We start from the raw sequence: 16,184 nt of genomic DNA on the forward strand, positions 1-16,184 counted from the left end.
TCACAGCGATAACACTGGACATGAAAACTCCTGTCCATAGTGACTACTTACCTCACAGCGATAACACTGGACATGAAAACTCCTGTCCATAGTGACTACTTACCTCACAGCGATAACACTGGACATGAAAACTCCTGTCCATAGTGACTACTTACCTCACAGCGATAACACTGGACATGAAAACTCCAGTCCATAGTGACTACTTACCTCACAGCGATAACACTGGACATGAAAACTCCAGTCCATAGTGACTACTTACCTCACAGCGATAACACTGGACATGAAAACTCCGTCCATAGTGACTACTTACCTCACAGCGATAACACTGGACATGAAAACTCCTGTCCATAGTGACTACTTACCTCACAGCGATAACACTGGCATGAAAACTCCAGTCCATAGTGACTACTTACCTCACAGCGATAACACTGGACATGAAAACTCCAGTCCATAGTGACTACTTACCTCACAGTGATAACACTGGACATGAAAACTCCAGTTCATAGTGACTACTTACCTCACACGATAACACTGGACATGAAAACTCCTGTCCATAGTGACTACTTACCTCACAGTAATAACACTGGACATGAAAACTCCTGTCCATAGTGACTACTTACCTCACAGCGATAACACTGGACATGAAAACTCCTGTCCATAGTGACTACTTACCTCACAGTAATAACACTGGACATGAAAACTCCAGTCCATAGTGACTACTTACCTCACAGCGATAACACTGGACATGAAAACTCCAGTTCATAGTGACTACTTACCTCACAGTGATAACACTGGACATGAAAACTCCAGTCCATAGTGACTACTTACCTCACAGCGATAACACTGGACATGAAAACTCCTGTCCATACTGACTACTTACCTCACAGCCATAACACTGGACATGAAAACTCCAGTCCATAGTGACTACTTACCTCACAGCGATAACACTGGACATGAAAACTCCAGTCCATAGTGACTACTTACCTCACAGCGATAACACTGGACATGAAAACTCCAGTCCATAGTGACTACTTACCTCACAGCGATAACACTGGACATGAAAACTCCAGTTCCATAGTGACTACTTACCTCACAGCGATAACACTGGACATGAAAACTCCAGTCCATAGTGACTACTTACCTCACAGCGATAACACTGGACATGAAAACTCCAGTCCATAGTGACTACTTACCTCACAGCGATAACACTGGACATGAAAACTCCAGTCCATAGTGACTACTTACCTCACAGCGATAACACTGGACATGAAAACTCCAGTCCATAGTGACTACTTACCTCACAGCGATAACACTGGACATGAAAACTCCAGTCCATAGTGACTACTTACCTCACAGCGATAACACTGGACATGAAAACTCCAGTCCATAGTGACTACTTACCTCACAGCGATAACACTGGACATGAAAACTCCAGTCCATAGTGACTACTTACCTCTCAGCGATAACACTGGACATGAAAACTCCTGTCCATAGTGACTACTTACCTCACAGCGATAACACTGGACATGAAAACTCCTGTCCATAGCGACTACTCTAACTGTTTCTTCAAGCCCCATATCTGGCATAATAGGCAGCTGACAGACACAGCAGCGAGGGGCAAATTTCCTGGAAAAAGCAATATATTTGATAGGGATATATTTTTCATTAGTTAAGTATGGTGTTGCCATATTAATGCAGTTCAAGACCAGAGATACAAGATTTAGGAGTTCTGTATTATATCAGGGATGAAATGTCAGAGATGTTTCAGGGATACCTTTTATTACAAGGTTTAAATACAAAGTTACATGTATTTGTCAGAGGTAACCTACATCTATATTGAAGTATGAACTTACTTGTGGAAGTCCTCTATGCAGTGAATTTGGTTGGTTGCGTCCACAGTAAATGGTATTCCATCTAGACTTTTCCCACATACAACACACGTAAAACAGCCAGGGTGATAAGGTTTACCTGTAGCTCGCAGCAACTGTAACATCATTGTTATAATGGTTACAATGGCAACATCATAGGTAAAACAGCCAGGACGATAGGTTAACTTGTACCTAGCTAAGGCAGCAACTTGTTACTTTTGAATCAAAATTTGCTACCATATGACAAAACATGATTCAAACATTTTTTTTCTTATTAATAGTCTGAATCAAATAGTTAAGATTTAGAAATGGAGGTCTGAATCAAATAGTTAAGATTTAGAAATGGAGGAAAGCAAGATTACTCAGAAAATAACCATGGACCTAATGTCAGTACCTGGCAACGGTCTCTCCCTAAGGTTTGGGGGGGGGGAAGGGGTGTTGACTGGGGAGAGAGGTGTTGAGTGGGGAGGGGGTGTTGAGTGGGGAGGGGGTGTTGAGTGGGGAGGGGGTGTTGAGTGGGGAGGGATGTTAACTGGGGTGAGGGGTGTTGACTAGTGGTTATGTGTTGGAACACTTTAACCACTTCACCACTGAGGCCTCTACTAAACTGACTGAGGATACTTACACGATCTGTTATCGGCTTGGAACAAACAGAACATCTTTCTAGTGTATTCTGAAATAAACAAATATTCAACATATTCAATGATTTGAAAGTTATTTTTCTGAAGTAACAGTAAACTATTGAAAAACCTACATCACATTAGTTCTTTCATTGTCATCAGTAGGATTAACTAACTCACTAAGTAACAGGTTCACTACTCACCAAGTAGCAGGTTTCACTACTCACCAAGTAACAGGTTTACAATCTCACCAAGAAACATGTTCACTACTCACTAAGTAACAGATTTACAATCTCACCAAGTAAACGGTTAACTAACTCACCAAGTAACAGGTTAACTAACTCACCAAGTAACAGGTTTACAATCTCACCAAGTAACAGGTTTACAATCTCACCAAGTAACAGGTTAACTATCTCACCAAGTAACATGTTCACTACTCACCAAGTAACAGGTTTCACTACTCACCAAGTAACAGGTTTACAATCTCACCAAGAAACATGTTCACTACTCACTAAGTAACAGATTTACAATCTCAACAAGTAAACAGTTAACTAACTCACCAAGTAACAGGTTAACTAACTCACCAAGTAACAGGTTTACAATCTCACCAAGTAACAGGTTTACAATCTCACCAAGTAACAGGTTAACTATCTCACCAAGTAACAGGTTTCACTACTCACCAAGTAACAGGTTTACAATCTCACCAAGAAACATGTTCACTACTCACAAGTAACAGTTTACATCTCACCAAGTAATGGTTAACTACTCACAAGTAACAGGTTACTAACTCACCAAGTAACAGGTTAACTACTCACCAAGTAACAGGTTTACATCTCACAGTAACAGTTTACAATCTCACCAAGTAACAGGTTTACAATCTCACCAAGTAACAGGTTACAATCTCACCAGTAACAGTTACTATCTCACCAAGTAACATGTTCACTACTCACCAAGTAACAGGTTACTATCTCACCAAGTACAAGGTTTACAATCTCACCAAGTAACAGGTTTACAATCTCACCAAGTAACAGGTTAACAATCTCAACAAGTAAACAGTTAACTAACTCACCAAGTAACAGGTCTACTATCTCACCAAGTAACAGGTTAACTATCTCACCAAGTAACAGGTTTCACTACTCACCAAGTAACAGGTTAACTATTTCATCAAGTAACAGGTTTCACTACTCACCAAGTAACAGGTTTCACAGTAAGGTTTACTGTCCATGGAATAAAAGGATTTTCCCCTCAACATAATACCTGTCAATCATAAAACAATCAATATTAGTTTGATAAAAAAAAACAATTCATTAATATTACATGTGTCGTAATATTATGAATTAACAGTCAACAGTTAACAGTTAGGGAGTCAACAATAGACCATCTCCAAGATGGTACAGGAAGCAACATGATGGGGTGAAAATAGGATATTTGTCCCTACAATTACTTGGCAGGAGTGATGAATCAAGTTTTTTACAAAACAACAACAGCATCCCAAAGACCTGTCAAGGGAATATGCATGTAATTCGCTACAACCAAGACATGTAAAATAGGGGAGATAACTCCATAAAGATACTGATCACTACAATCAAGACATGTAAAATAGGGGAGACAACTCCACATAGATGCTCACATGTAAGATAGGGGAAATAACTCCACAAACATACTGATCACTACAACCAAGACATGTAAAATAGGGGACATAACTCCATAAAGATACTGATCAATACAACCAAGATAATGTAAAATAGAGACATAACTCCACATAGACACTCGCATGTAAAATAGGGGAGACAACTCCACATAAATACTCACATGTAAAATAGGGGAGATAACTTTATAAATATACTTATCACTACAACCAAGACATGTAAAATAGGGGAGATAACTCCATAAAGATACTGATCACTACAACCAACATATGTAAAATAGGGGACATAACTCCACATAGATACTCACATGTAAAATAGGGGAGACAACTCCACATAGATACTCACATGTAAAATAGGGGAGACAACTCCACATTTATTTATTTACCACAACCAAGACATGTATCAAAGTGCCATGGCCACTCATAGATGCTGTGAATGAAGGACTCAAACAAGAAATAAAGAAATTGGTTTTTCATTCATAAGTTTGCAGTGTTGAATTTCAGAGTTTAACAAGGAGCCGCAAAGCTTGGCATTATCCCCCGCGCCCAGTTGTGTATGAAAGCTCAAACATAAAATAAATGAAGCTCATTGTAACTAAGAGTTTAAATCTTGATATTGTCATCCATGTAGGTTTAACTATTTGAACAGAGCTTAGTATTGTCCTTGAATAAATTCATACAACAATATATCCGCTCTCCAGTAACATGACATTTAAAAGAATAAAAGAACACAGAATTGATGTAACATGTTTAAGTAATATGAATATGATATTTTAGGAAAACTTTAATAATATGGTATTTTTTAATAAGTTTCCATGGTAACAGAAAAAGTATTGAAAATGGAAGGTTCCCATTAGAAAAAGGCACAACTAGAGCACTAGCCTAACATGTACAGAAAGTTTCGTGTAGCCAAATTGAACGGTTTTCGAGTTATAGCCCGGAATAGAAAGGAAACTTTAATAATATGGTATTTTTTAATAAGTTTCCATGGTAACAGAAAAAGTATCGAAAATGAAAGGTTCCCATTAGAAAAAGGCACAACTAGAGCACTAGCCTAACATGTACAGAAAGTTTCGTGTAGCCAAGTTGAACGGTTTTCGAGTTATAGCCCGGAATAGAAAGGAAACTTTAATAATAAAGTATCTTTTAATAAGTTTCCATGGTAACAGAAAAAGTATTGAAAATGGAAGGTTCCCATTAGAAAAAGGCACAACTAGAGCACTAGCCTAACATGTACAGAAAGTTTCGTGTAGCCAAGTTGAACGGTTTTCGAGTTATAGCCCGGAATAGAAAGGAAACTTTAATAATAAAGTATCTTTTAATAAGTTTCCATGGTAACAGAAAAAGTATTGAAAATGGAAGGTTCCCATTAGAAAAAGGCACAACTAGAGCACTAGCCTAACATGTACAGAAAGTTTCGTGTAGCCAAGTTGAACGGTTTTCGAGTTATAGCCCGGAATAGAAAGGAAACTTTAATAATATGGTATTTTTGAATAAGTTTCCATGGTAACAGAAAAAGTATCGAAAATGAAAGGTTCCCATTAGCAAAAGGCACAACTAGAGCACTAGCCTAACATGTACAGAAAGTTTCGTGTAGCCAAGTTGAACGGTTTAGGAGTTATAGCCCGGAAACGATACTCGGACGGACGGACGGACGCACGCACGGACGGACGGACGGACGGACAGAGCCCAAATCAATATCCCCCGCAAACGCGTTTCGCGGGGGATAATAAAAAACATTTACGATATACCGTATTTATTTTATGATATTTGAAGCTTTTCAAGAACAATAAGTTGAATAACTTATTATCCTGAAATAACTGTAAAAAATTTTATTTCTATTTATTTTTGAAATAACTATTTCAACACCAATGAAACCGTTCAGAATCTGAGTATAATTTTTTTATAATTCTTTATTAATTGCTAAATTATCAATTTTGTCAATGTCTCTTCAAAGACAAAAAAATAATAAGTAAACATTTTCGTATCTTAATATCCACTTAACATTGAAGAATATTTTCGGAAAAATATAACATTAGAAATATTACCCTTTCCGGATATGTTTTGGTTCCTTTTTAGAAAACTAACATGGTTTGCTTTGACGACTTTTGACTAATAAATCATGGCCAGATACTTTTGCCAAAGAAAAGGTACATTATTTCATTACGTATTTCACTCGGATTTCTTTTAAATTCACAAAACTTCATGTAATGTATCGGACTTTACCAAGTCTTCGTAAGCCTAACGATAACGTTAACAGTAACTGGTTGGCGAGATATTATCGTGCAGAACATTTATCGTGAGTTTTGCTTTGCCGACTTTTGACTTATAATTAAACATGTCCATATACGTTTGTCAAGTAAAGGGTACATTATTTGGTTACTTATAAAAGTCAAATTTCTTTTGAATTCATAAGAACGCTATCATCAAGAAAACTTCCTGCAATACATCGGACTTTAGCAAGTCTTCATAAGGCTAGGCCTACCGTACATTACACGACAACATAAGTTCATTTGTTACTTTAAGTTGCTCGTACATAAATAGATCTATATTATCATTATATTTCGTAAGTTTATGTTGATAGATTTGGTACTTTTTCCCTTTCAATATACCGCAGTTGTCAATAAACAAAAGACAGAACTCCCAGTGACACATCAAGGGAGGAGGCACGTACTCAAAACTATTAACTTTTACTGCGCAATAATATCTCAGATATAGTTCGTCAATACAACCAACACAAAAGAACTTTATAAGCATTATAAGAACTTTCTTTTGCAGTTACATTCCTAACACTTGGTTACAATAATCGGTCATTAGCATGAATTAGGTAAAATTTAAATAAACATATACAATCCAAAATCCACCGAAAGTCTGTCGCGGAGGAAGACAGCAAAGAATGCGTTGTTCGTGATTTTCGGGAGACCAGTGTTCTCGGAGTAATACAAATATCATAGAGTCCCAACTGAACACTTAAAACACTTCATCCATGGTGTAAACGTATGTACAAATTCTATGTCTGTGGTTTTGAATATTGGGGTTTTATTTTTTCATACCATCAAGTATTACGTGAAATGAACAAAACAACTTTTAATTTTCATCGCGGAGTGGATTCATTGTTTTGATGTGCACAGGCTCTCCGAGCGTACCTAAGAATGCTGTTTCACAGCATCAAAAATAGGGGATATAACTCCACATATTATGTATACTTACCACAACCAAGACATGTAAAACAGGCGATGTGGTAGACCTGGTCGTTGGTTGTACAGGCGTTGTTCTCACCCATCACCTTCTTACTACATCTACTGCACATCCCTGTAACATAATTCAAACGAAATCATGTTTATAATTATCATTATTTTAAAGATATCAGGCCCAGAGAGTTTGTATCATCATCTCTACACACCTGTTATATCAAATACAGAAAACTGCCGTTAACAATTATTTTACAGACATACATGTAGAGAGTTCAAGAGAGACCAGTTATTTACCAAATTGTACTTCTCTGTTGTGCCACACATAGCAAGCATTGAATTTAAGACAATTACAAATACCTTGTTATTTCAATACAAAGTATTATAGTGGCCAGGGTCTGTAGGAGTATTAATTCCAAGTACATTACCTAAAGTAGCTGATACAAATATAAAGGGAGGTAATTACAGGCTAAGACTATTATTGAACACAATGAAGTAACCATCTATCTTAAAAATTATCATCACTGTCATCATATATCTTCATGGACAAGAGGCCTGCATCGCCTTATCATTACACCACACTGTATTCCATAAACAGTCATTTAACAGATTAGACAATCAGATGATTTAATATCAAACGAAAAAAAAAACCTCAAGAGATTTGAGTTATGTGAAATAGCTTATCCAATAGGCTAGTCTTACCAAAGTAATCAGGTTCCTTTGTAGATTCCATATTAGCCATTAACAAATTGGTCAAAGCATCCACCTCAGCTTCTTTGCCACTAGATGGTTGTGTAGGACTTACAGGTGAACTCTTACCAGCTGGGACCTGAGGGCCAGGCAGTGGGCGGTCCTCTTCTCCACCAAGCTGTTAGCAACAAAAATGTTTACTGTTTCATCATGTTAAGAACTCTATAGAATATTATGAACTTTCACCTCAATCTTTTCAAAATTTGACATCCTACATGCCAATTAAAATAAAACTTAAATGAATGCAATGAATTTTTTTTTTCAATTATTAGAATCATTTGAGAATCAAAATAACATATAATCTAAAAATCAAGATAAAGGAGACAATCTCATTATGCCTTCCTCACAGGGATACATCATGTCAATATATGCACTACTGAGGCAGTGCCAAGGGAGAGATATTTTGGATAACAGAGAAATGAAAGAAAACCTAAATCAAATGACTCTAATAACAATGCAATACCAAAATGACATGTACAAAGTATAATTTACTGTCCAAAATTACAACAATCGGGTGATTGCGATGTCATATTTTGACACTATTTTTGTAACACCCCAATCAATAAAAAGATGGAACTAATGGACAATTTATTATACCGGCGTCATCTATGTATCTGGAAAACCCCAAATTGAGGCATAATTTTTTTTCCTGCTTGAACAATCAATATATGTATTTGGTATCTATCTATGTTTATCACACAGTGTTAAAGCAAAACTGGAAATTGTTATCAAAATATGGAAGCATTAGATGTGATACTGCTGCTACTACGCTATACCTGATGATAGGATGGTGTAAATCCCTCTGAGCTTGTACTTATGGGTCTTGCGTAGATAGCTGGTTCCTGCTGCTGTGAGGGCGCCACCGGGGAATAGCCTGGCAAGTTGGCATAGTTACTCGAGCTATAGGGCGATGTGCGGCCAGCCGGGGAGGAGGATCTAAGCGAGTATGGCTGTGGGGATTGCTTACCCCCCTGATAACCTTGGTTGTACTCAGTTTCTCTGTTTGGAGGGCTATAAGATGAAGTATTATACGCAGGAGAGGATGTTCGTCCTGATGACCGTTCTGGTGATTGTGGAGCATATCTTGGTGCGACCTGACTGCCGTATCTAGGAGAAGTCTGGCCACTGTATCCAGGGGATGAAGATGTGACAGAGCTGTACCCTGTATTTCCAGGTGAGGTTCCACTGCTGTATCCTATATTAGCCGGAGACTGACGCCCATATAGATTCGACTGGCTCTGGGGGATCTGAGGAGGGGGTGGTAAGTAATCTTCTTGGCCGTCATAATCCTTCACCATGTCAGGAGGGGGCGGAGGAGGAAGGTAGCCCTGGGGGTCATCTGAGTAGGCTGTTTGTGGTGGGGGAGGGGGAGGGAAATCATCATCGGCTGGATTAAACTGTCGGTATGTGCTGGCTCCTAAAACAAACGAAACATTTCATAAAACTTCAAGAAACCTAACATTAAAGTTGAGAATAATAAAACAGAGATCAATCAGAGTATTAATAGTATATTGACAGGGTTTTCCTGTGGTTGCTAGGGAAAAGATAACTATGTCTTTTACCAGGGAAGGGAAAAGACAGCTCACACATGCTAGACAATGAATTAACGTCATCAATAGATGCGGCCTCCATTGTCAGCGAAGTGACCGAGACATTTCTATGATGACATCCGTTATGGAATTGTTTCTAAATCTGCATTTTCATAATGTTTCATGAAAACATGGGAGAACTAGAAAATAAATATGTCTGTTAGACATTAAGTGCTCGCTAAATACTTCCTAACCTTAATTTCAGCTAAGAAATCATCCTCTGCAACAGGTGTATGTAGCACTTTAGCTCATTATCCTTGGGACTATTGCAAGGAGATGGTTTACGCCCTTTGTGCATTGTAATAAATACTTTCTTTTACTTCATCAGAATTTAAATGTGAAATTACTTTGAAGTTCTTTGTTACATAAAAGTGTGTTTATTATCATATCAATATTGATACGATACACTTGTTTCGCCAGAAACATATAAACATGGAGATTGGAAAGTCCTTCTTTGTCTTTGTTGACAGGCAGAGGGACCTCCGGTTTATAGGCATTTTGCCTTGGCTAACTACTTTTAAGTGTATTCTTTTAAACATGATATTTTTGCATCAACACAAAGTTTAAACATTATATCTTGGTTTGATGTGATCAGTTTTCCCGATTGATGTTATTTAATATGATTTTTAAAAGCACGAAAATAAGCAATATTTTACCTGGTTTTTCAAAAATCAGGCATTCAAAACCGGAAGTGTGTTTTGTTTTATTAATAAATAAGTTGAAATATTATTTTTTCTATCCCAAATCGTACTCAAACCATCTGAAAATTACTGAACTTTTACAATATATCAGTTATTCTTTTATATTCAACTATTTAAGAATTTATCTAAAAAACCCTAAGCACATACAGAGGTACATCTGCCAATCGTAAAATTGGAGGAGTTGCCAATCTCTATGTATATATGTTTCTAGTTTCGCTGTTCAAAATAGCCATCCGCTAGAACACCGTGCAGTCTCTGTGCATGTGGTGACTTACCTGTGTCATGCTTGAACGCCTTTCTGGGGTACATTAGATCTAGAGCTCAAACACTCAGACTGATATTATATAATGTGTTTTTTTATTCTGTTTCTCTATAATGAAAAGCTGTGTAATTTTATAAATATAAATTAGAACTGCAGCAAATTCGGTCTATGGTCACAGGTTTTAGTAAGTGATAGTGCAACGTACACCTTTGACCTAGGAAGATGTGAAATAAATTAAATATGTGGCCGGTACTAAAAGTTATCCATTTCGTCACTTTCTTTTATTGACTATATAAACCTGAATTTCATTGTATTGTTCCGGAAGTTTCAAAAGTCGATCAGATGCTTAGAATATTGTGACCGATGCAAGAGTTTGTATGATACGCCACTTGATGTTTACACAATACAAATGCGTTTAGCACTGTGTTATGCCATTGTTGTTAATTTATAGTAGATTATCCCTGACAAGTATATCTTAATATATGTTTTTGAAAGTTTGGTGTCTCTAAATCATGGGGAAATCTATTAAACGCTATAAGACACTGTTTTCCAGTATGGCGTGCGCAGTTGGAATCTGCACATAGCGGATGTACACAGACTCTACACCCGACAAGGAAAATATTAGTAAGAGTACACTCGCACTAAAAAGAATCAAACATGGATCTATAAAGTGGATAGGGATATCTCAACCCTCGTGAAAGATATTTGCCGTCAACCCTTGGCAATTTAAGCCTCGGATTGACCAGCCAAAATTTCTCAATCAGATTGAGATATCCCTGTCCACTCGACAGACCCATGTTAGATTTTATTCATCAATACTGGGATCTGCTAAGTTAATACAATACAGTGACATATCTTTATATTATCAGACTAAAATTTTAGTTAGAAATATCAGCACATTTTCACTCATGATGCATTAAAACACTTATTATTCAATGGTTTCAACATAAAACCATCATGCTTTGTGTTTACGCCGTCCCCATTTCTTTTTTAAGCACTAACCCTGAATTCTAACACTGAATTCTCCCTTTCACATTATAATTTGAAAGCAAAATACCTGGTGGCCGGTATGGAGCTGGAGCATCATTGTTCCTGCGTGGTTTGGGAGCCACAGCGGGAGGCATCTTCCTTGTAGCAGACTGGTCATACAGCCCCATCTGTCCAAAGTTATACTCAAGTTCTTGGTGCATTCTGTTAGCCTGAAAAAATATAATAAAACATATTTGTGATACTTGTATATCATCAATGTTGCATATCCTAATTGAGAATTCTCTTACAGGCACATGTACAGTACTGTTGGAAGTTGAAAGGTTTTTTTTAGTATCAGCTGATCAACCAACAGGATTCCAAAGCATGCAATTATTCATACATATAAACATCTGTAGATATATATTTAAACCCATGAGAGACATAAAAGTAATGTCCAAAGCTGTCAAATGACGACTTTCAGACCTCAAAAATCAGGTCTTTACTTCCTCTGACTTGACTGACGAATTGATAATAAGAGTGACTGATTTAACGGCAAAAATGGAGACACACATACACTTCACAAAGTATATAGATACGGAACACAAAAATAACTGAGCAGGATCGTATCTAATTCAAACTTAGGCAATTAACTTTTGTTCTCATTCTCTCTCTTTTATTTGGTGGGGGTGTTGTTGGTGTTGGTGGTGGTGGGAGGGGGTACAATGTAACAAGGAAGGAGGAGGAAAGAGTATTGTTAACTTCTAATTTACAGTTATCTTGGATTGATTTTAATACAGTATTATCTTAACTACATTATGTAGGTCTTCATTTGTAAGTTTACTTCAAAAGTATGGACATTATATAGTTTTATCAAACACAAGTACCATTCCAATAACACTGTATAAAACACAAACCAATTAACTAACTTCTACGTTCAACTCATGGTATCATGCAATTAGATATAGCTTTGTGAAGTTATAGTGTGCCAAGGGAATGAAATGGGTGCCAATTGAATGCATAGTCAATTAGGAGTAGTTGTGGGGATACAGGTGTCCGATTTCTACAGACAGTCGAATGTTACATAAAAATCTGATATCGCAGTAAATTGGTCAGATTTCCACATCTCTTAATAAAACTTCTTTGAGCCATTTAGACAAAATGTACCTATATAAATAACGATAAAGCTTTCTAATTTTATAACATTTTCACTTGAAAGGTTAACTGGTGAGGTCATAAAACTGTCAGAGGAAATATAAATATATTTATTTGTGGAGACAGTTATTGCCTTTTTTTAAACAGTTGATTTTGTGGGGAATCTATCATTAGGTGTTTTATTTGCATTTTTATTTGAAATCTGTAAATCAATTACTGTAAGACATATGCATGATAGCATGTACAAACAGTGTAACACTAATCATAATGTCATTTTGAATTAAGTCCTCTTCATACCTCTGCACGTGCAGATATCTCCTCTATACATTTGGGTTTTTATTTTAAAGTTTGAGGTGGATTTAGATCAATTTGTGCCATTTTGAGAGAAAAAATACATCTTAATACGGGAGTTTCGAGATCCCAAAACGACGTAGGTTTCGTAACGTCATAATAAACTGGAAGGTGGGACTAATCAACGGTAAATTGTACTTTACCCATGTTGTTTTGGGATCTTTAAACCCTCGTATTACCAATATATACAGCAATATACCCTATAATCTGGATCTTACGCCCAAATCATGTTGATTTGTGATATATATATATATCAAGATGATATCATAGGCTGAGCAGCCAGCTAGAAATTTGGAGGTCAGTAGTTCAAACCCTGGTGCATTTATTATACCTGCTAGGCTGCTCCCCTTACATAAGATGTCTGACAGTGACCAAACTTTATTTATTGTGAGGTGAATACATGATATTACTCAACCATGGGTTTTGTGAGTGATATTTCCTTATAATAGTTCTGGGTCGGGCTGATTGCTGGCGACCAGGAAGCTCGGTATAAATCGATCGATAGAGCATCCTGGTGTGAAGTGCCCGTGCATTATTTCGTTAGTCTTTATATACATATAGCATCCATTGTTGGTAGTTAACCTTTGTGATTTTTCCAAGCTATAACTAATTGATATCAGAAATGAGGGTCACAACATCTAGACCCTCCGTGACTTCTAATGACCATATATTTTGTATTACATGTGTACAGACCATCTACATGCATAATGAACATGTTTTTATATATCTTAAGGACACGAGCAGAATCAGTGTGGCACATGATCGTATTACAGTCAAAGTGCCTCAGTTCGGAGGCAGCTAGATACACATTTTAGTAGTCTATAGCATTACAAACCCTCAAGTAGAACTCACTAACATACTTCACTATCAAGTTATCAACACAATGCTAAGCATCCACATAAATCTATGTATCCCATTGTATGTTTGTGGGTTACCTCACAAAAGTTAATGAAGCAGGGCATCTCATTCAACTGCTGTAGGTATAAGGTATATCAAAACACAGGATTCAATCAAAGGTACACTGTGTATGTTGAGGTATATTAAAACTTAATTGAAGTTTTATAAGCATACTCAGACATTTTAAAACTTTAAGATGATATGAACAATAACTTAGATACAAAAATGCTGTCACTAATGCATGAATTTATATTTTGTGTGCATGAATAAAATATTATATTACATACCAGTATACACATGTAAAAGTTGAGTGTACTGTGCATGATCAAAACACAAAAAAATTGTAGGGGGAACCAGAAGTGAATTTTATTAATCTGTCACTAAAAATAAATATTCAAATTAAATCACTATAAGTAGTCCGCATGTAGCTGTAATCTGCCAATAGCGAGGTTGACACCTTTGTGTATGGATATAAGTGTGATTCGACATATATGACATGACATATTGCTCACAGTGAATCTACTTCTTACTAGTAAATTTCTTACTCTATCAAGGTTATGGATTTTATAAGTTTAACGTCCTATTAACAGCCAGGATCATGTAAGGATGTGCCAGGTTTGTTGGTCGAGGAAAGCCAGAATACCCAGAGAAAAACCACCTACCAGCGGTCAGTACCTGGCAACTGCCACACATGGGATTTGAACTCATGACCCAGAGGTTGAGGGCTTAGACCCTTTGGCTTTACACGCTAGTGTAGAGGGATTGGACTTGGTCGATCATCGGTGACCAGGTAGCTCAGTCGGTAGAACACTCGGCTAGGGTTCGGAGGGTCCCCGGTTTCGAATCCCAGTCTGGCCGCTGCATTTGACTTTCTCCTCTCCTAGTTGTTGCAGAATTGGTGCCAAACTAAATAACCCACGGTGGTGGTGTTTGGATGGGTCTCGTACATGTACATGTATGTCTTTGAGGGCAAAGACTTCGAGAAAGGAGGGAGGAATGTAGCGGGATTGGACTTGGTCGATCATCAGTGACCAGGTAGCTCAGTCAGAAGATCACTTGGCTAGTGTTCGGACGGTTCCGGGTTCGAATCCCGGTTTGGCTATAGACAGGTGAAAACCTTGCCTGTTGCAGTTATATATACAATTTGTATATTGGTTTCGTGACATGAATATAAAAATTCAAGTGGAAGCTTATATATGGGTGATATCTTAATTTAGCTTTAAGGTTAATGAAGAAATTAATTACATCAGAATGATTTCTGAACACAGGCTTCTGGCCTTCTGGGGCCTCTCTATTTCCCTACTGATGAATAAACATGGAATTTCAATATCACTCATGGCCACAGCTCCTTCGTTTAAAGGTGTAGACATATAATAGATATATAATTGTATACACACACCTGCGTCAGCCAGCATAGCCCTGGTACAATATCAATACACCCATCCCATCATAACACATGCACATGGGCTGTACACAACGTGTGTCTCTAAATGATTCACTCCCGATTTCATGAAACGAAAATTCAAACTTTAGTCTAAGTATTTCGAATGTGCCAATACTTACAGTGTTACTGGGGAGGGGTACTGGCAGAGGCGGGGGTTCGTCCTCTCCAAACAAAAACAACTAGGCTTAAATGTCACTGTGGCTGTGTACTGTCACTTTCCCCGATGCAAACAAATTCCTTTTATGGCAGGGAAGGATGTGTGACGTCAGATCCGGTCAATCACGTCTGCGGATGTTTCCGAAGTGCCTTCTCTTGTAATGCTGTTTTCCAATTGAGTTTATACGTAAGCCTCTAACGTATCAAGGATGTCAATTAATATCTGTACACATACCCACTTCAGGAATTTTAAGAATTCGGTCCGCCCCCATTTTGCAGGTGCCCGTCCAATACGAGTTACCTCCCCTACATCGATCTCTGCCATAGCGCAACTTTTAGCTACAGTACTAGTGCTTAGATAAAATCCAAAGCTCGTGGCTAAATGAAATCTTGAGGATTTTTTATATGAAAATGTCTCCTTCGCGTAAAAATCATAGAATTTTTATTTAAAAGCGTTTTTAAATATTACAAAAAAGCAAAACGAAAATGATGAAATGTGATAGATGTCAAAGCAATTTCTGCATTGGATGCATAGACTTTGACACACGCAAATACGAAATCCTATCAACATCGGACTCCATGTGGT

General features: G+C 37.4%; 1 protein-coding gene across 2 annotated transcripts in view; it reads right to left on the reverse strand.

Annotated features, from left to right (window-relative positions):
• LOC138322653 (lipoma-preferred partner homolog) overlaps nt 1–15,868 on the reverse strand; it is a 21,796-nt gene extending 5,928 nt beyond the window's left edge. The window contains exons 1-9 of one of the 2 annotated variants that reach the window (XM_069266657.1): nt 15,562–15,868; nt 11,687–11,828; nt 8,854–9,494; nt 8,030–8,195; nt 7,347–7,448; nt 3,678–3,745; nt 2,494–2,541; nt 1,854–1,984; nt 1,506–1,626 (exon numbers count right to left, since the gene is read on the reverse strand). In XM_069266657.1, the coding sequence (XP_069122758.1) occupies nt 1,506–1,626; nt 1,854–1,984; nt 2,494–2,541; nt 3,678–3,745; nt 7,347–7,448; nt 8,030–8,195; nt 8,854–9,494; nt 11,687–11,819 (1,410 nt within the window). In that variant the 5' untranslated portion in view covers nt 11,820–11,828; nt 15,562–15,868. Of the gene's footprint in view, nt 1–1,505; nt 1,627–1,853; nt 1,985–2,493; nt 2,542–3,677; nt 3,746–7,346; nt 7,449–8,029; nt 8,196–8,853; nt 9,495–11,686; nt 11,829–14,660; nt 15,149–15,561 lie in introns of those variants that run through there. The other variant, XM_069266665.1, reaches the window with a different exon arrangement.
• Between the last annotated feature and the right edge of the window lie 316 nt (nt 15,869–16,184).

This window comes from Argopecten irradians, chromosome 1 (assembly GCF_041381155.1).
Source record: "Argopecten irradians isolate NY chromosome 1, Ai_NY, whole genome shotgun sequence".
NCBI lineage: Eukaryota > Metazoa > Mollusca > Bivalvia > Pectinida > Pectinidae > Argopecten > Argopecten irradians.